The 18,726-nt window shown below is 30.8% G+C and overlaps 3 protein-coding genes and 1 long non-coding RNA gene across 5 annotated transcripts; 2 read left to right on the forward strand and 2 right to left on the reverse strand.

The window, feature by feature from the left end:
• The first annotated feature begins 154 nt into the window (after nucleotides 1-154).
• Nucleotides 155-1,710, forward strand: LOC107924578 (zinc finger BED domain-containing protein RICESLEEPER 1-like). The gene is made up of 2 exons (XM_016855094.2): nucleotides 155-1,440; nucleotides 1,530-1,710. The coding sequence occupies exon 1, from the start codon at nucleotides 569-571 to the stop codon at nucleotides 1,208-1,210; it is 642 nt and encodes a 213-aa protein (XP_016710583.1). The 5' UTR covers nucleotides 155-568; the 3' UTR covers nucleotides 1,211-1,440; nucleotides 1,530-1,710.
• Nucleotides 1,711-8,080: 6,370 nt separating this feature from the next.
• Nucleotides 8,081-8,314, forward strand: LOC121223762 (uncharacterized). Its single transcript, XR_005921110.1, has 2 exons — nucleotides 8,081-8,203; nucleotides 8,274-8,314. It is a non-coding gene; the product is annotated as an uncharacterized lncRNA (long non-coding RNA).
• A 3,097-nt stretch (nucleotides 8,315-11,411) lies between these two features.
• On the reverse strand, nucleotides 11,412-14,764 carry LOC107924603 (basic leucine zipper 25). Of its 2 annotated transcripts, none has more exons than XM_016855128.2 (6): nucleotides 14,221-14,764; nucleotides 14,042-14,117; nucleotides 13,032-13,236; nucleotides 12,445-12,520; nucleotides 12,229-12,354; nucleotides 11,412-12,052 (listed from the first exon to the last, which is right to left on the reverse strand). In XM_016855128.2, exons 1-6 carry the CDS (start codon nucleotides 14,743-14,745, stop codon nucleotides 11,624-11,626), a joined length of 1,437 nt encoding a protein of 478 aa, XP_016710617.2. In that variant the 5' UTR covers nucleotides 14,746-14,764; the 3' UTR covers nucleotides 11,412-11,623. The 2 variants fall into 2 exon arrangements, with proteins under 2 accessions (XP_016710617.2, XP_016710619.1); XM_016855130.2 differs by having other exon boundaries at nucleotides 13,032-13,176; nucleotides 14,221-14,699.
• An 852-nt stretch (nucleotides 14,765-15,616) lies between these two features.
• On the reverse strand, nucleotides 15,617-17,823 carry LOC107923761 (uncharacterized). Its single transcript, XM_016853925.2, has 5 exons — nucleotides 17,687-17,823; nucleotides 16,991-17,115; nucleotides 16,800-16,910; nucleotides 16,579-16,685; nucleotides 15,617-15,979 (listed from the first exon to the last, which is right to left on the reverse strand). Exons 1-5 carry the CDS (start codon nucleotides 17,709-17,711, stop codon nucleotides 15,763-15,765), a joined length of 585 nt encoding a protein of 194 aa, XP_016709414.1. The 5' UTR covers nucleotides 17,712-17,823; the 3' UTR covers nucleotides 15,617-15,762.
• Nucleotides 17,824-18,726: the final 903 nt, after the last annotated feature.

The following is an 18,726-nucleotide window of genomic DNA, read 5'->3' on the forward strand; positions in this document are numbered from 1 at the left end:
AGAGATCGTGTTAAAGAAGAGTTGGCTAAAGCACCTGGTTTAATTTGTCTAACTTCCGATAATTGGAATTCGGAGCATACTAATGATGAATATATTTGCGTTACTGCTCATTGGGTTGACAAAGATTGGAAGCTACAAAAGAGAATCATAAGGTTTAGAGCTTTATTTCATCCGCTATGATGGTTTGAACATAGCGGATGAACTTGTTTTATGTTTATCTCAATGGGGTATAGATAAGAAAATTTTTAGCATCACTTTGGATAATGCTTCTTATAATGATGTTACGGTTTCTTGTCTTAAAAATCGTTTTCGTGCAAATCGAGTTATTTTATGTGATGGTGTTTTTCTTCAAGTTAGATGTTGTGCACATATATTGAATCTTATAATTAAAGCTGATTTGGAACTTGCTGATGATGTTGTTGGTAAGATTCGAAATGGGATTAGGTACATAAAAAAGTCAGGAATTCGTAGGAAAAGATTTTATGATGTGGCCGACAAAAGTTTTCATTTGAATGTGACCAAAAAGTTGCGTCAAGATGTGTGTGTGAGATGGAATTTTACTTATTTGATGCTTGAATCTTCTCTTTACTATAAAGATGTGCTAGATTATTGGGGCCAATGGGATAAAGATTATCAAATGTTTGCACTTTCTAACGAGGAGTGGAGAAATGTTGCTATTCTTTGCAAATTTTTGAAAGTCTTTTATGATGTAACTTGTGTTTTTTCTGGTTGTAATTATCCAACGACTAATCTTTATTTTAGAGGGGTTTGGAAGGTTCACAAGGTCTTGCTTGATACAGTTAAAGTTCCTTATTCGTTTTTAACTCCAATGGTTAAGCAAATGCAAGAGAAATTTAATAAGTATTGGGCTGAGTATTCGTTAATATTGTCATGTGCTGCAATTTTAGATCCTCGTTACAAGTTGAATTATGTGCAGTATTGCTTTAATACAATCTATGGTATTCATGTTTCAGATTTTGTTGAGACCATTCTTAGCAATCTTAGACTCTTGTTTGATGAGTATGTTAAGAAATCCAAATCCACGTCTTCCTCTTTGGCTGGGAGTTCTAATATTTCGGATAAAAATCCTGTTGATTCTGGTTTTGATGAACACAATGATAATAGTACTGATTTTGGGAGATATTTTGATGAGAGTGATGATTATAAACGGTATTTAAATGAATCTAGCACTAGGAGTGAAAAGTCATAGTTGGACATTTATTTGGAAGAACCGGAGTTTGAGTTGAATAGTCAAATACAATGAGCTGTCATTATTGGCTCGTGATCTTTTGGCAATTCCAATATCGACTGTAGCTTCTGAATCGGCTTTTAGCATGGGCAAGAAAGTTATCACACCTTTGAGGAGTTCACTTAAGCCAAAAACGGTTCAAGCCGTTGTTTGCTTGGATGATTGGATGCGAGCTAAGGAATTTTCAGCAGGTAATTATTATTCTCGTTTTATTGTTCGAATTTTATATTATTTTTTCATCAATTTGATTATTTAATTATTTATTCTTATTTCATGTTAGAAATTGGTTGCAAAAATGACGATGACGATGATGATGACGATGAGGATGATGTTTCTTCGGTTGCTTTTTAAGATACTCTCTTTCTAAATGTTTAAAATTTAATTTAGCTTACAATTTATATTTTGTTATAAAATTAAATATGTTGATGGATTAATATATGAATATTATGGTTTGTTGCTTATTGCTATAAAATTAAATATGTTTAAATATTTTGTTATAAAATTTAGGTGACAGGATAGAATTTCAACTTTTTTTTTATCTTTTTATTCTTAGCGTGATGGCATTATTAGGATAATTAAAAAATTCAAGTAAAGTTCTTGATTTTTTTATAATAAAAATAATAATTAAAAAAATTCACAAAAATCGAAGATTAACCTTCAATGAAAATGGTGCTCTATCAGGTTTCAAGAATCAAAACCCTTGCACCAAAGAACGTTGTGACTTGTGAGTATTTGGAAAATCAAAGGAAACCATGCAAAAAAAAGGACATGAAGACTTTCTTTCCTTTCTTCTTTCCATGAGAGTTGAGGGAATATGAAAGAAGTAGGAAGAGTTGGAATTTTCAACTTGGAAGAGAGGGGTTTTTCTAAAGTTTATTATCGAGAAAACTAGTGTTTTAATCCTGTAAGAATAAACTCATAATTAATTAAATAGTAAGTGAATTCTAATTTAATGGTGATTAATTAAATAGTTAGTGAATTCTAATCTAATGGAAAAAAATAAGTAATCTTATTTTATTTTTTTGTTCATTATATACAAAAAAATATAATTTGATATAATTTTAATAACAATTAGTTTTAAGCAACAAAAAAAATAAAAATAAAAATAAACGGGCTGGGCCGGGTCGGGCCGGGCTTCGTATTTTCCCCGGGCCGGGCCTAGACAAAATTTCAGGCGCATATTTCGGTCTGGGCCAAGCCCAAACCTAGGAAGCGGGCTGAATTTTTTTTGGGCACGGCCCATGAACACCTCTAGGTATATGCCATTTGTATTAACTATAAAGTAAAATTAGTCTATAAGGGGGATTGGACTGGGAAAGGAAAAGTGGGTCCCCTTATTTACCATAGCACCTAATGGGCAAGTTATAGGGTAAATAAGGCCAAGAAAAAATAGAAAGAAACTCCTCAATATTAGAGCTAATCTTCGATTTTTTGGGTACTGTTGAAATAACCTATCAAATTTAACTACCTGTGCACAAAAAAGAGACAACTATGCGCTAAGCAATTTTTATGCTCAATGATGCTAATATCATATAAATTATTACATAAGTATTGGACATAAATTAATTGATAGAAATAAATTAAAACATGATTATAAATATTACTAATAACATCAAAATAAAAGAAAATTCTAATATTAATAAACTTTAATATTACGATTTTGACAAACCGAATAAAAAAATAAGTTTTTTAACTCAAATTAGAAATCGCGTAATTAATTTAATTCGCACAATATGAAAATTCAAATAAATTCAACTTTTTTTTTATTTTCTTTCAATTTAGATCCCGCACTAAGGTTTAGGCTCATAACCAAATACACGAATCCGTCATCTCGAGTTGTTTGACAACGATCACCACTAGAGTAGTCCACGATCCTCTAGAATTGGGACTCACGACCCTTTGGGAATTGGGGCTCATAATAATAAAACTTGATTAATTTGGCCTTTCCTCCCTCGACCCTCTGGGAATTGGGGAGTTCTAAATACTTTAACGTAAAGGTTCTATGGCATGCCAACTATATATGATCTAGTCTAACTTAGTCAAACGGGGTAAAAACCAAATTTTATAATCCATTTCAATTTCATTTTTATATAATTCTCGTTTCAATTTCGTTTCATGTTCAAATCACTTATCACTTCCAATTCAAAACATATTAAATATATTTTTGCTCAATCATCTAAAATCATAATACTTGAATTCAAATCATAACAATGAATTTGCAAATTTAATCATTTGAAAAACATAGTCTTCATCTCGAAACATAATTTTATAAATATTAACTAAATCATTCAAACTCATCCAAAACTCATAAAAATAAAATAAAATAAAATAAAATAAATATAACTAGTCATAGTAAACTAAATACTCTAATGCTTTATGTAATGAAAATAAGACATTAGCATAAACCAAAGTTTCAATCGCTTTACTCCTCTTCGCCTTTCTCCTTCAAGATGTTCGGTTCATTTTTAGCTACAATAGAAACAATTAAATATGAAACAATGTCATTTATCCATTCTAATACTAACAGCATGTTTGGTTGGGTGTAATGGCTATGCCATTACAGCCCTATTTCATGGGCCCCACCTAATCATTTGTTTGGATGGGTGTAATGCCCTATTACGGGCTTATTACATTACGTGTGTATTCCCAAAATTGGCTGCTTAATGGCAGATTTCTATTCCCTTCCAAAAACAACGTTTAACTATTCAACCCTGTTTTACCCTCCCAACCCGAAAGCGACCTCCACCCTCTCCCTCCCAACATCAAACAGAAGCTGCCAGCAAAGTCACCTCCACCCTCTCTCGTTTCACTTTCATCTTGGCATCTTTCGCCAACTCCACCGTCTCAGATCTCTGGCCCAATTGTTTCTGCAAGTGCTTCTTCACTTTATCGGCGGCTATTTCTAGGTTATATGCTCTATCTTTTTTTTGTATTTTCTTTTATTTTTCTCTTCATCTTTGATCTGAATTTACCAGTTGCACTAAACCATCCTCTTTTTTTTTTTCCTAGAATTTTAGCTCTAATTTTTAGTGGAAAATCCGGCAACTTCGGTTATTCCAACAAAACTAGCCCTTTGTCCCCTTCTTTGTCTCTCATTTAGATTTTTCTCTCTTTTTTTACTTAATTCGAATTTTTAATTTTCTTCCTCATGATACCATTGTTGACGTAGCTTTATTTTTAGTATTTCTTGTAGCTTCTATTTTCTTGTTTATCATTTTATTTGTTTATTCCCACCGGTTATTAGCAAATATAATGAATATTATACCAATCATTTAAATGTTGTTTATTTTTAGAACTCATTTGATTGTTTTGTCGACTAAAAACAGACTTGTGTTCTTTAAATGCAATGAGTAGGGAAGTCTTTTGACATTATGTTTCTTTCAACATGTTTTCCCTTTTATGTTTTTAATGTTTATGATGAAAGATTCAATTGAATCATGCATTCACCTTTAACATGAGGTTTTAGAAAGTTTAAGACTTGATTCATCAAATTAGTCGAATCATGTAACTATCATTAAAAAGTGGCATCTAAGGTTTTAATCCTAGTTGTTGTGGTCAAAGGCTAAAGGTTTTTTTTTTTTTGAAAACTAGAGCTTAAACTAGTTGAATTTAATCATGAATCCCAATTTCAATGATGAAAGATTGCACTTTTTCGAAGCTATAATTCAACTCAAAAAAAATTAGAAGTTTGAATCCCAATTTTCGTGATCAAAGATTTAATATATTCATAAAATAAAACTTAATTCATTTGATTTATGCAATTATGGTTTGAATCCCACTTTTCATTATGAAAGCCTATGACTTTAACATGCTTCTTGTATAGAGTGAAGCTCATTGTTTTTGGTTTGAATTTCGATAAAAGATTGTTTTGATCCTGATCTGCAGTCTATTGTTTTGCTGAAGTTTGTCTTATTTAGATGAGGCTGAAATAATTTTTTCCCGGTTGGCACTGAAAAAATAAAGGGGAAAATGTGATAATAGTAAAAGCAAGGAAGTCTGTTGTCTTTTCAAGTAGAAAGTGTTTTCAAAGTAGGAGAAGTGATGCTCACATTTGTGATGGTTGTAGTTAGCATCTTGTTTGTTCTTTTAGGTTGACTATTGGATTTCTTCAAAAACCCATCCTTTTTCCTGGATATGGAGGCATTTTCAAAACTGCACTATAAAGTGTTTGTAACACAATGTGATTTCTTAGGTCAAATATCTGTATGTTGTTTGACATGGCTTGCATTTGGTTGGTGAATGTTGTTGTTCGATTAAGCTGTGTTGTGGATCCTGTGAGTTGTACATGTTGCTTTTGTTGAAGAGCCAAACCTTTTTCATTTTCTGTGCTGTCATATTGCCATCTATTCACATACAAGCCTTCTATATTCTTCTTATTTCAGGGGCTATAGATTTAAGCAATTAATTGAACTTAATTTTAAAGCACAAGTTACAAACATAACTGGTAGGCATGTCATGCAATCTTGGTAGCCAAAGCCTGGTGGGTTGTGTCTCAATTGATTTGTCTTTATTGAGAAAACAAATGAAAATTTATTTCATGAGAATATTAATATATGATTTGAGAGATGTATTGCTAGGTTTGATATATTAATCTGAAACTACAACTTTTGGGATAAGAAAATCCATAAATTTGAATGTGTTATGTTTTGATGTTGTCAATATTTCTATCAAAAGCAAATGTTCTAAATTTGTATTGTTCATTTTTCTTTAATAGTGTGTTATTGCTTCTTATTGAAGCGGCTTGTTTGATTGCTTCCTCCACCCACAGTTGAGCGTCTTGTATTCACACAATCACTGTAAGTTCTTTAGCAATTAAATTATTTAATTTTATTTTACTGTTATTGAAATTATGATTGGAGAAATGATACCCTTTTACTACGATTTGACAATATGGAACACATTAATATCTTGAAGTAATGGCTCGTCTGCCTTTAATTGCATAAAGTGTGAGGCGTAAAAGAATTGGTATTGCATTGACAATATAGTTGCAAATCTGTAGAATTGCGAGTTGGTTCTTACTTACATTGGGTGCCAGCCATAGCCTACATACTTATAGACCAAGGATTAGGTCCTATATTTTAGATTTTTATGCAAAATGGGATTATGTGAAAAGGCTTATATATGCTAGTGACGAGACCTGTATTGAACAAGTTAGGATGAATAGATTTGCCTTTTTTAAACTATGTGAGATGTTACAAACGTTAGGGGGATTGAAGTCGTCAAGGAACATGCTTGTTGATGAGCAAGTGGCAATGTTTTTACATATCATTTCCCATCACCTTAAAAATCGAGTTATCAAGCATCACTTTAATAGGTCCGGGGAAACTGTTAGCAGATCATTTCATTGTGTTTTAAATGCTGTCATACACTTACAAGATGTGTTATTTAAAAAGGCAGAGCCAATTACAGCTAATTCTTCAGACACAAGGTGGAAATGGTTTAAGGTATTGGACTGAGTTTTATATATAACTTGTACATAATTTAGTTGATTTAGATTTAAATTTAGTATCCTAACTCAAGGTTTTATAACATGTGATATATAATTTTTTAGGTGCTCTTGATGGAACCCACATCAAGATTAGGGTTCCAAAAGTTGATAAACCTAGATATCGAACGTGAAAAGGTGACATAGCAACAAATATGCTAGGTGTTTGTACACCTGATATGCAATTTGTTTATGTTCTTCCTGGTTGGGAAGGTTCTGTTGCTGATGGACGGGTTCTTCGAGATGCCATTAGTAGGAGACATGGACTAAAAGTTCCTCATGGTAAAGTGGATAGTTAGAGGACTTTGAATTATTCATTAAGATCAAACTTTTTTTGGGGAATTAATCATTTTAAAAAAAGTTTTTTTTATAGGTTGTTATTATCTAGTTGATGCTGGATACACAAATTGTGGGGGATTTCTTGCACCTTTTAGAGGACAACGATATCATTTGAATGAGTGGCGTCAGGGTTATCAGCCAAGTACTCCGCAAGAATTTTTTAATATGAAACATGCCTCAGCACGTAATGTTATTGAAAGATGCTTTGGGTTATTAAAACTTAGATGGGGAATACTTAGGAGTCCATCATTTTATCCTGTAAGGGTGCACAATAGAATCATTATTGCATGTTGCTTGCTCTATAATTTTATTCGAACCCATATGAGTATTGATCCTATTGAAGCGGAGGTGGGAGAAGGATTACCTAGTAATGTGGTAGATGACGATGAACCGAATATCGTAAATATTCATCCATCAAATGCATGGGCTACTTGGAGGATGGAACTAGCCAACCAAATGTTCGATGAATGGCAAGCATCTAGAAATTAGTTAGGTTTAGGGACAAAATGAGTTTGAGTTAATTTGTTTATGTTATTTTATGTATCTAGTTTGTGAAACTTTGGTGGTGTTTGAATTGTTTTTTGTATTGTACTCAACTTGTTGAATTATAATTTATTTTCTTTTCATTCATCATGTGTTATAATTTTATACAATGTTGAGCTTCTGATTCATGATATTTAACTTAATTTTAATTTTATAAAGTGTTCACCTTTTGATTCATGATATTAAACTTAATTTTAATTTGTTTTTTTCTTAAGATAATTATGTCAGGTGTTTCAGAATCAAATGTTTTTTCACAAGCTTCTCGAGGAACCAAAAGGAAATGGGTTCCAGAAGAAGATGCAGCATTGGTTTCCTATATGGTGGACTTGCACAATGTTGGAACATTTAATGCTGATACGGGGTTCAAAGCCGGTTATTTAAACGAGTTGGAAAAAATGTTAGAAAATGCTTTACCCAATGCAATGTTGAAGGCTAGACCTAATATTGGATCAAGGATTAGGTTATTAAAAAGGGATTGGTCAATCGTGTATGACATGCTTAACGGCCAAAACAATAGCGGTTTTGGTTGGGATGAGCATAGGCAGCTCGTTGTTGCTGAAGATGCGGTTTGGAACTCTTATTTAAATGTAAGAATTAAGTCTTTATTATCTTATTTTTACCAAACTTATAACTAAAATGATTTCCTCATTTTTATAGAGTCATAAAGAAGCTGGTCAGTTCAAACATCGTAGTTTCCCTTACTACGACCAACTTACTGCTATATACGCAAGAGATCGAGCGAATGGGAGAGATGCTCAAACAGCCGCTGATGTTATTGAAGAAATAAATGTTCAGGATGTACCTACAACAAATATTAATGAAGACAGAAACGAATTCTATGACTGCGAAGCTGATGTCTCTTTGGATGACATGGATGTTTTTGCTACGGAACCGCGACCAGATAGAAACCAAGGGGATTCCACATCTTCAAAGAAGAAAAAAAAGAATTTTGATGCAAGTGATCATTTTTCTTCTTCATTTCATGATGCTGCCACTTTATTGGCGGAAAACATGCGGGCCATAGGCGAACAAATCAGTAGGAGTATTGCCTCCGATGTGGTAGTTCAACAAAAGTCAGAAGAATTCCAGATCATCCAAGAAAAAGCAACAAATTTATATCCAACCTTGTGTGAAATAGAAGGTTTAACTGTGGATGAGCACTATCGAGCATTGAGCAAAATTCCAGATCATCCAACTCAAATGCTCGTTTTCTTTAGTTTACCTTCTGATGTGCGGTTGGAATGGGTCAGAAGATTTCTTGCTGACCATTAAAAATCATGGTTCAATTGATGATATTTTTGTAACTTTTTTTGTTTGTAATATTTGGGATGGTATGTCATTACAATGTTATAACTTTTTAATGTTGTAAAACTGTATAACATATGGATTATGACATAGAATTTCATGAATTTCATGAATTTCATGTACCCTTTTGTTAATATATGAATATTATGTTTATGCAAAATATAATTCTCAAGTTATTTATTACTGCTAATATTTTTTTATTGTAGAATAATTAAATTATTTGTTTCACTAATGATATTTTAGCACATTAAAATATGTATTGCAGTTTAAAAATAATAAAAGTAGATTATACATTATTTTTATAGCATTACATATTATGATTTTAGTAAATTCATATAAGAATATTTAATATTAAGAATTTTATTAAATTATATATTTTTATTAAATTATATTTAATAATAATTATGTTAAATTATATTTTATAGCATTATATATTATGATTTTAGTAAATTCATATAAGAATATTTAATATTAAGAATTTTATTAAATTATATATTTTTATTAAATTATATTTAATAATAATTATGTTAAATTATATTTTATAGTATTATATATTATGATTTTAGTAAATTCATATAAGAATATTTAATATTAAGAAATTTATTAAATTATTTTTTTATTAAATTATATTTAAAAATAATTAATTTAAATTATATTTTATAGTATTATATATTATGATTTTAGTAAATTCTAAGAATATTTAATATTAAGAATTTTATTAAATTATATATTTTTACTAAATTATATTTTTAATAATAATTATTTTAAATTATATTTTATAGTATTATATATTATGGTTTTAGTAAATTCATTTAAGAATATTTAATATTAAGAATTTTATTAAATTATATATTTTTATTAAATATAATTTAATAATAATTATTTTAAATTATATTTTATAGTATTATATATTATGATTTTATTAAATTCATATAAGAATATTTAATATTAAGAATTTTATTAAATTATATATTTTTATTAAATTATATTTAATAATAATTATTTTAAATTATATTTTATAGTATTATATATTATGATTTTAGAAAATTCATATAAGAATATTTAATATTAAGAATTTTATTAAATTATATATTTTTATTAAATTATATTTAATAATAATTATGTTAAAATATGATTAAATTATTTATTATTTATATTAATAATCTTATTAAAATTTAATAACAATAACAATAATTATCTACCTAAAAAAAATTCTGCTAAGGGGTATTCTAGTCATTTTAATTTTTTTCCTTATGCTATTACAACATCATTACATTCATCAACCAAACACAAGAATACTATTACGCCTCTATTCCATTACATTCAACCAAACAATTGAATTACTATTACGCTTCTATTCAATTACAGCGAACCAAACGTACCCTAAAACTAATAAAAAGAAACTTAAATATGCATGGTTAATCAAGTTGACAACTTAAGTTTACTAGTCCGAAATTCACATATCTTTCGACTTGATTATCCGTTTTCAATTCCGTCTTCACCAAAATACTCATTGCTTCACAAGTTATCATTTAGCACCAATATTATACAAAGTGGTCAAGGTTCTCTACTTCACCTTCACCATGACCAAATGTACCAAGTAAACTTTCCATCCATTTTTATTTCTTTTTCACACTTCTAACAAGTTAGAATTCATCTTCTAATCATTTCCTATCCAAAAATGTTCCTATTTCACTTAAGTTTTCTAAGCTTCCATCAATGTCCTTTAATGATAACTTTCAATATACTTAATAAAATAAAATAAAAAACTATTGGTACATATATATAAAACAAGCTTCAAAAATTCAAAATCTATAAAAAAAATTTGAAGAAAAACCATACCTTATGCTAGAATTTGAAGGAAGATGATGAAAGAAAATTCTTTTTCTTATTTCCCCAACTTTCGTGAATAAGAAGAAATAATAAAGATGTTCATATTTTTCTTTATTTATATTATAATAGTACTTAATAAAATACTAATATTTTAAATAAAATATTATTTAATTATTATTTAATAAAAATATCATTTAAATGTTATTATGAAATAATTGATTTTTTAGTAATGATAAAATTGTCATTAAATCCTTTCCATCAAAATAAAGATAAAATAATTATACTTTTAGTTTATAAAATTTCAATTTATTCAATTTAGTCCTTAAATTCAATACTGAATTTTTAACTTAACCACATGCTCCTACTAGCAATTGTCTACGTCTAAAAGCAATCATGATTTCTTATACTATTATTTATTTATAAATCACTTATCTAAGGACTTCTATATATATATTTTAAGCGAGGATGTTATAATTACTGTTAAACTAAAGAAATCTATCTTTATTCAACAATTGGAATGCCATTCATCCGCTGGGTTTACATGCATCGTCAACTCCCAGCACAAAATCTGAGTGCACATTCTGAACTATCCATCTTTAATACCTGAAATGGAGTAACCTTGAAAGCAGATTTAGCTCCTTAAACACCAGATATGAATTTCATAAGGAATTATTTACCAAATAAGTTTATTCCAGTAACTGAGTAGTACAACCATGTTATGATACAGATATAAGATAGTCACCCACTGGAGAAGAAGATACTAAAAACAAAATTTCAGTGAGAACCAATACGGCATCATAATTTTACCACTATCTAAGCGGCTTTTAGAGAAAAGAGCCATCTCAGGGAAACAAGAGGGGCACTAATATTCAACATTGTTTATGGTTCCTGTCACCAGCATCGGGTAATAATCCAGGCTCCCAACCAGGCATAGGTCCACATGGACTGACACCAGGGCCAATCTGATCTGGAACACAATCCAAGCTGGGTCCATGCTGCAATACAGATGTTTCATTGACATTCTTCACTCCTTTAGTTTGTGAATTCACATCAGGAGGAACCAGGGTGTTGCCCCTGAAACTGTTGTCCACTCTCTGATGATGAATGGATGCAACAATGTTAGGAACTGGTTGGTTAAAAAACTGGTTAGCGTTTGACTGAAATGGTAGAGGAGCAACTGCTGACGATTCCGATGGGTTGCTAACAAAAGGCATGCCTACACTAGGGACATTAGGTCTAGATAGAAGAGCAGGGTTAAACCCTGTCACCCGCTTAACTGTTTCTTCAGCCATTTTCACCTGAAATTTTCAAATAGAACCATCAATCTTGCACAACCCAGAACCAAAGTTGCACCAATCATAATCAATACTAATTTATAACGAGAGTAAAATAGTTAAAGAACTATAGTCACTCTGGCAGCAGGATAACAAGATCATGATTAACAAATGCAAAATTAGAAACAGTGATGGCTTACCTTTGCTCTTAAAGTCTCAATGTCAGCCTTCATAATTCTATTATCAACAGCAGCTTCGTCATACTTGTGATTCATGTTAGTTAGACGCTTAAGTAATGTGGAATGTTCAACTCTTAGTTGACCAACCTAGAAAAACCAGTTAAGAGGTTAAAAAAAGACTAAAAAGTAATGCATGAGTGAATCAATGGGAAGGGGGAACAAACAGTGTGGCAATACCTGTGCTTCAAGTTCATTCAGTTGTGCTTGCTTTCTTCTTCTAGAGCGTCTAGCTGATTCTCGATTTGACCGCATTCTGAGCCATCAGTAGTTCACTAATTAGTAGAGGGTAATTTGTGATTGCATCAGCAAATTAAAATTTTACTTCAGTATGGAATTTTTTTTTTTGAAAAAACAGTATGGATTTATTAATTCACACATCCTGTAATGACACAGCTGATAACTGCTCTGAACTATTGTTTTTAAACAGATATATTGATTTCCTAAAGGAAAAAATATATATATACATTCCTGCCAAGAGCTGGGACTAATATTTGACAGAGATAATAGCAATTTGTTTAATTAAATCTATAGAATCATCAGGCTCAACTTGTATTTGCAAAATATATATTTGATTCTGTTCAAGACAAGCAATTAATTCTTATAACTATAACTCAATGGGAAAGACAAAGCATATTAAATTTGAACAAAGGAAAAGAGAAGTGGTGGCAAATATGTTAAGCAACATAGAATAAAGAACAGAACAAATAGGATTTTAAACCTTTCAAACCAATTACTAATGCAAGCCACCACTAAAAACATGTTACCTCCTTGCACGTTTTGCATCAGCCGGATCCATGTTATCAGCTGTTTCAGTATCTCCTTCAAGTTCATCACTATCTGAGTCTTCTCTTGATGATCCACTTGTGGCTTGCCTCACTTGCACCCCTGATTTTTTCTGTGTAGTTGACCCTGTCAGAGTTCCACAATGTGCAACATCAGTTTCACCCTGTCCTTGTACCTTTGAGGAACCTGGAACGGTAAAAGATATTTATCATTTGAAGTAATGGGTAAAGGGAAACAAATTAATGCATGAAGAGCTCTGACGAGGAGCTATTAAGTTTTTTAGCATATTGCTTAGGGTTTAGATCATAGAATATTGGAAGAAACAGAAGTTGAAAGGAAAATATAGCAATGAAGAAAAACGAAACATAAACAGAGCAGTGCTACTTGTCTTGTTTGACCGCCTAGTGAAGTTAATCAGGAACTAATAAAATTTATCGAATCTAGTAGAGCAATTAATTCCATTTTTACATATGCTCCACCATCTTTTTTTTTTCTTTCTCTTTTTCCTTTCTTACTCGTTCAGCACTAGCATAAATGGGAGATAGAATAACATGGCACTCCATAGGAATCTGCACTATTACCATCACTAGACAAAATCATACCTGATATATGCAAGAAGCCTCCAGAAATACCTTAAAAGGAGGAGGAAAGAATGTTTCCCTACACTTCACAAAACAGCCAGACAATCGTTGTTGGAGTTAACCTAAAGGACACAAACTACATAAATATTTATGCCATTCTTTATGCCACTAGCTGACCCCAAATCCAGACTTGATGAACAGCATTCATTTCAACACAGTATAGGTATAGCCTTGTTCCAACACATAAAGAGACCAACTTGTATAAAGTAACACTCAATCTAAGCTCAACGTTAATGGTTGCAACCACCCATTATAGCAACACAGTCTCATAAGCAAAACACTGCTAATTACCCAAAATTGAAGGGCATGATTTTCAATTCAAATAAGCTGCATGCAAAGCAAAAGCTTACCTTGAACTTTTGATCCCGATGGAAGCCCGTGATTTTCAGCTTCGGCAGACGAATCTTCTGCCTTCACAGCTAACGCCTGAATATTTATTCATTTAAAGAAAAAAAATTCTAGTATTAATTAAATTATATAATATTAACTCCAATTGAAAAACGGAGATTGCCGAGAAAGAGAGGAATACACGAGAGAGAGCAACCACAGCGCATTCTAGTTCTAGCTTGCTCTTGAGGATCGTGTGGTAATCATCCGAGGCAGTCGGAACTGTCGGCGTTTGATCAGACGGCGGATGATTATGATTCTGGCTATTAGGCGTTTTTATCTCCACCACGTCACCTTCTTCCACTTTGGAAACGGACGACTGAGGTGCCATCAAGGACGGACCGATCACATTCTCGCCCGCATGCGACCCAGAGATCGCCACGCCGGCGCCGGAAAATTCTTCCAGCAACCTTTCCAACGCCCACTCGGAATGGCTTCGGGTCATCCCAAGCGCATCGTCGGAAGCCGGAGCGGCCCAGAAGGAGTCGGAGAAATCGTCAACTGAGAAGACAGTATTCATGGTTTTCAGTGAAATATTGTTCCTTTTTCTTTCTCTTTCTCCCAATCTGCAATTCGCCTTTTTCCTCCGTAGCTTCCTGAACAAACATAAAAATATCAACTGTTTTGTTTGTTTAAAGAAAAACAAACCACTTATATCTCGCCACATGCATAAATTCTACCTTTTTCCCACACGTGGTAGTGGGTAGTGAGTGCTTTTTGTGAAGCTAGGTGTGGCCCTGTCCGTGGGCTAAAGCAAAAAAAAAGAAAAGAGAGGGGCCGAGGGCTATGCAAAATTGTACGTATTAGGGAAAGTGTGGCGGTGTGCTGTGGTCCACGGGATGGGGACTGTTTCGGTACCCAAATATGGTTTTTTCACTTGCATTTTTAATTAATTTAAGAGTGATATCGGTAATCACGGGGATGTCAACACCCTTTACTTTTCTGCATTCTGTTTGAATTTATTATAACATCTGTGTCCACATTTAATGATTAAATTGTAATTTTCGACTAAATTAATATTTTATCCGTAATTTAATGGTAAAAATGACTTCTCTTCTCTCTTTTCCTTTTTCTGGCCTCCAAAGGATATTTGATTATTGTAAAAGGTAGATTCCCAACACATACAACCATAGAGAAAGATATAGAATTCCTATTCACACAACAACCAACACTAATGGTAACTTTGTTGCATTATAATTTTTTTATTTCATTCAATTTTAAAAATAATTAGAATGATTATTTATTTCACATTATTTTATATTTGTATATTACATATACAAATAATTATATTTATAAATAAAAATATGTATCTTTTTATTTGTACAAAACAACTGAAATTTAAATTTTTTTCATACAATTAACTTGAAATCAAAGTTTGAGTCATAGAATTACATCAAATCAAAATTCATGTTAAATCAAAGTTCACTTATAAATTTAAAATTTATACCTAATTCATTTATAAAAATTAAAATCCAAACACTAAATATATTATATTATACCAAATCAACATAGACATGAAAGTTATCACTTCAAAATGAAAAAGAAAAACGATAACCTAAAATTTTCATTAATGCCAAACTTGAAATCCAAAAGTACCAAATAAGATAATCAAACTCTCTAGTTTGCGAAGCTATAGATGATATGATAGGATTTTGAAACTTAACCCATTAACAACACCTAAACCTCACTTATAATAGTAAATATAGGCATCCCTTTTTGTCTCTCTAAATGCCAGAGGTATGTAGCCAGTGGTGGATGAAGCACCACTGCCAGTTTCTCTTTTGCACTTTCTCTTCTTGGGTTTCACCTGTTGCTGATAAGTTAATGGGTATCTCGGATGGACTGGAACCCATGAATCTTCCTGTTGTTTCTGTTGTTTCTTTTTTTCCTTCTCCATTTCACTATACAAATTATTTTCATTCCTAATTATTAGTTCAATACTAACTTCTAATGTTGAAAACATCATCATCATCATGCGCTGTAAAAATGTTTGTATCTTGCGTCTAATACATATATATACATATATATAAATATATTAAAACATGGATATGAAAGTGAAACTATCTTTCACCCGATGTGTATATACAATGCATTCATATATGTATTTTACACCTACCTTGAGTTAGCATTAGTAATTAACAAATATGTAGGACATAAATATCAAAACTACATACATTTTGGTCTAATACAATATGTGATACATGAATTTTAACTTTTTGTGATTATATACATGAAAATTTAATGTGATATAGAATTTATTTAATTTATTTAATGTGAATAGTTAAATCAAAATTAAAGTTTCATATGTAAAAATTAAACCAAATTAAAATTTCATATATATTATTGCCTTAATTTAAATTAGATATATTTTATTGCACTTCTAATTAAGTTTATGGATAGATTCAAGATTTATCAATGTAGACTAAATATATATATATCTATATATGTGTGTTAATTGTAATAAGAGGTTTTAGTAAATTATAAGTGATGGCTTATTTACCTTGGATTAATCCTTTCCAGATATTCGCAAACTAGCGGTGGAGGAGCTACAATTTTTTGCAACTCTTGATAATCCACTTCCTCAGATACATCATTTTCATAATCTATCTGCAATAAGAAATTTAAGATATATGTACTAATATTACTACAAAAGAACAGTATGTGAGAACACCCAATAAGTTTTCATGTATTTAAAATGTGAAAAAGGAAATAAAATAAAACCTGGAATAATTTGGTTTCACCACAGTAATTCACAACACTACCCATATAGCTTTTGTTATCAATTTCTTTATTAACCAGAACTCCCATCCATTTTTCAGCTTTGGCAGCCATCTGTTCACACACACACACGATATCAATAATAATAAGTTAAGAATAAATGAAGTAGCTCAAAAATCAACAAAACTGCATACATCAAGGTCATTCTTATTTTCCTTGAATTTGATTCGCTCATATTCATCATTTTTGTTACTTTCATTCAATGGGGAGGAATTCATTGTAGCATCCTCCAAGCAGTTATCCTGAACTTGATTTAATCCTGCATTACAAAAATTATTGGTAAATTATTTGTTAAAGGCTATATATACTAATTCAACTACATTATTTCAATATTTGATAAATATCCAAAGAATTATCTATGATTATTTTTGAATATAATCAGTGATACTTGTATGAACAATAATTTGCAACTATGCAAAATATCTAATTATAATTTGTCGTGTTATTTATCTATGTCACGCATATATTACGTGTCAACTTAGCGACTAATTAAATAGAAAAATGGACAACAATGTTATTAACATATAAATAATTGTTGATATAAATCATTGATTGTGTGAGTTTGAAACAAAATTAAATCAAAACCTACACAACCAAAATTAATCTAAATTATCGATTATCTTTCAAAGAATTCAACCAAGATTCATCAAAGAAAAAAAATAAAAATAAATTAAGATTGTCACATCAATTAAAGCCCTAAATATATATAGGTCTTTCATATAACAAAAAAGAAATCATCAATTCAGACATTAAAATGAAAAGCAAACATAAAAAAAAAAAAAACCATGAACCAAATCATTCCAAATACTCTTATGGCATCAAGATCTCACCTCCAAGGTTGCCTTTAACATCCATAACTTCACTAATTTTCCAATGAAAATCTCTTAACAGATCTATTTACTATAAATTGGGGATGAAAATATATTATATTTATTATAAATATGTTGATAATTATGAAACAACTTTTATTTGGTGAAATAACACCAAGAACATTATAACTATTATTTAAAGCAATTAATTTCAAATGACACATGTACTTGAGATTCTTTGCAAGAGTGGAAAGCACTTTAATTTATAACTATACTTCCAAAACAGACAGCTCAGACTTAAAATGCCAGTTTTTTTGGTAAGTTTTACGAAATTTGGAATGTGAGCCCCACTTACTTCCATTAAAGTTTTTAATTTTAAATAGAGTGTGGGTTAGTTATAAACCTTATATGGTAAATTTTGTAATAATTTATTTTGATATAAAGAATTTCATTCAAATTCAACACTTATGTAGCAAATGATTCACAATCAAAGTCGTTGCTAATAAGTTAACTGCGTCAGTTATAAAACTTAGATGGTAAATTTTGCAACAATTCATTTTGTTATAAAAGATTTCATTCAAATTAAATACTAGATTAATGTCACTTAAGGAACATAATGAAGCTTTTATGATAAATTTTGGCTTTACCACTTTAACAAAGGAAGGAGCTTTTTGGGTCCGTGTGTTGCAGAATAAATATAAAATGGGAAAGGGATGTTCAGGCTAGATCGATAGATAAAATTGCTCATTTATATAGAATTTAGCCAACTTTGAAGGACGATTTCTCTTCTATTGTAAGAAATGGTGCAAAAATAAAGTTTTGGATTGACTATTAATTACTGGATGTTGGACTTTTGAAGGAGCATTGTAGGGATTTGGGAGTTGTGGACATAGATGCTTGTATGAAAAGCTTCTTTCCGTTGATGTGACACCACCACCTCATAGTAAAGTTGGTATTGATTCATTCAATTGGTTGCGGAACGAAACTAGTTTGTTTTCTATATCAAATGCTTATAAGTCTCTTTTGTGTTACAACTAGAAAGTGATTTGGAATACACAAAG

This window comes from Gossypium hirsutum, chromosome D11, assembly GCF_007990345.1.
Source record: "Gossypium hirsutum isolate 1008001.06 chromosome D11, Gossypium_hirsutum_v2.1, whole genome shotgun sequence".
Classification (NCBI taxonomy): domain Eukaryota; kingdom Viridiplantae; phylum Streptophyta; class Magnoliopsida; order Malvales; family Malvaceae; genus Gossypium; species Gossypium hirsutum.

Bases quoted from the DNA above. Each gene is read 5' to 3' on its own strand.
- LOC107924578 (XM_016855094.2), top strand. From the start codon at position 569: ATGCTTGAATCTTCTCTTTACTATAAAGATGTGCTAGATTATTGGGGC.
- LOC107924603 (XM_016855128.2), bottom strand. From the start codon at position 14,745: ATGTGGCGAGATATAAGTGGTTTGTTTTTCTTTAAACAAACAAAACAG. The intron at 14,118-14,220 runs GTATTCCTCTCT...ATAAATATTCAG, and splicing joins CTGTGGTTGCTCTCTCTCGT to GCGTTAGCTGTGAAGGCAGA. The intron at 12,521-13,031 runs GTAACATGTTTT...CTGATGGCTCAG, and splicing joins GATGCAAAACGTGCAAGGAG to AATGCGGTCAAATCGAGAAT.
- LOC107923761 (XM_016853925.2), bottom strand. From the start codon at position 17,711: ATGGATGTTAAAGGCAACCTTGGAG. The intron at 16,686-16,799 runs GTTTTATTTTAT...TTCTTATTGCAG, and splicing joins GTGAAACCAAATTATTCCAG to ATAGATTATGAAAATGATGT. The intron at 15,980-16,578 runs GTAAATAAGCCA...TAATTTGTATAG, and splicing joins CTGGAAAGGATTAATCCAAG to TGAAATGGAGAAGGAAAAAA.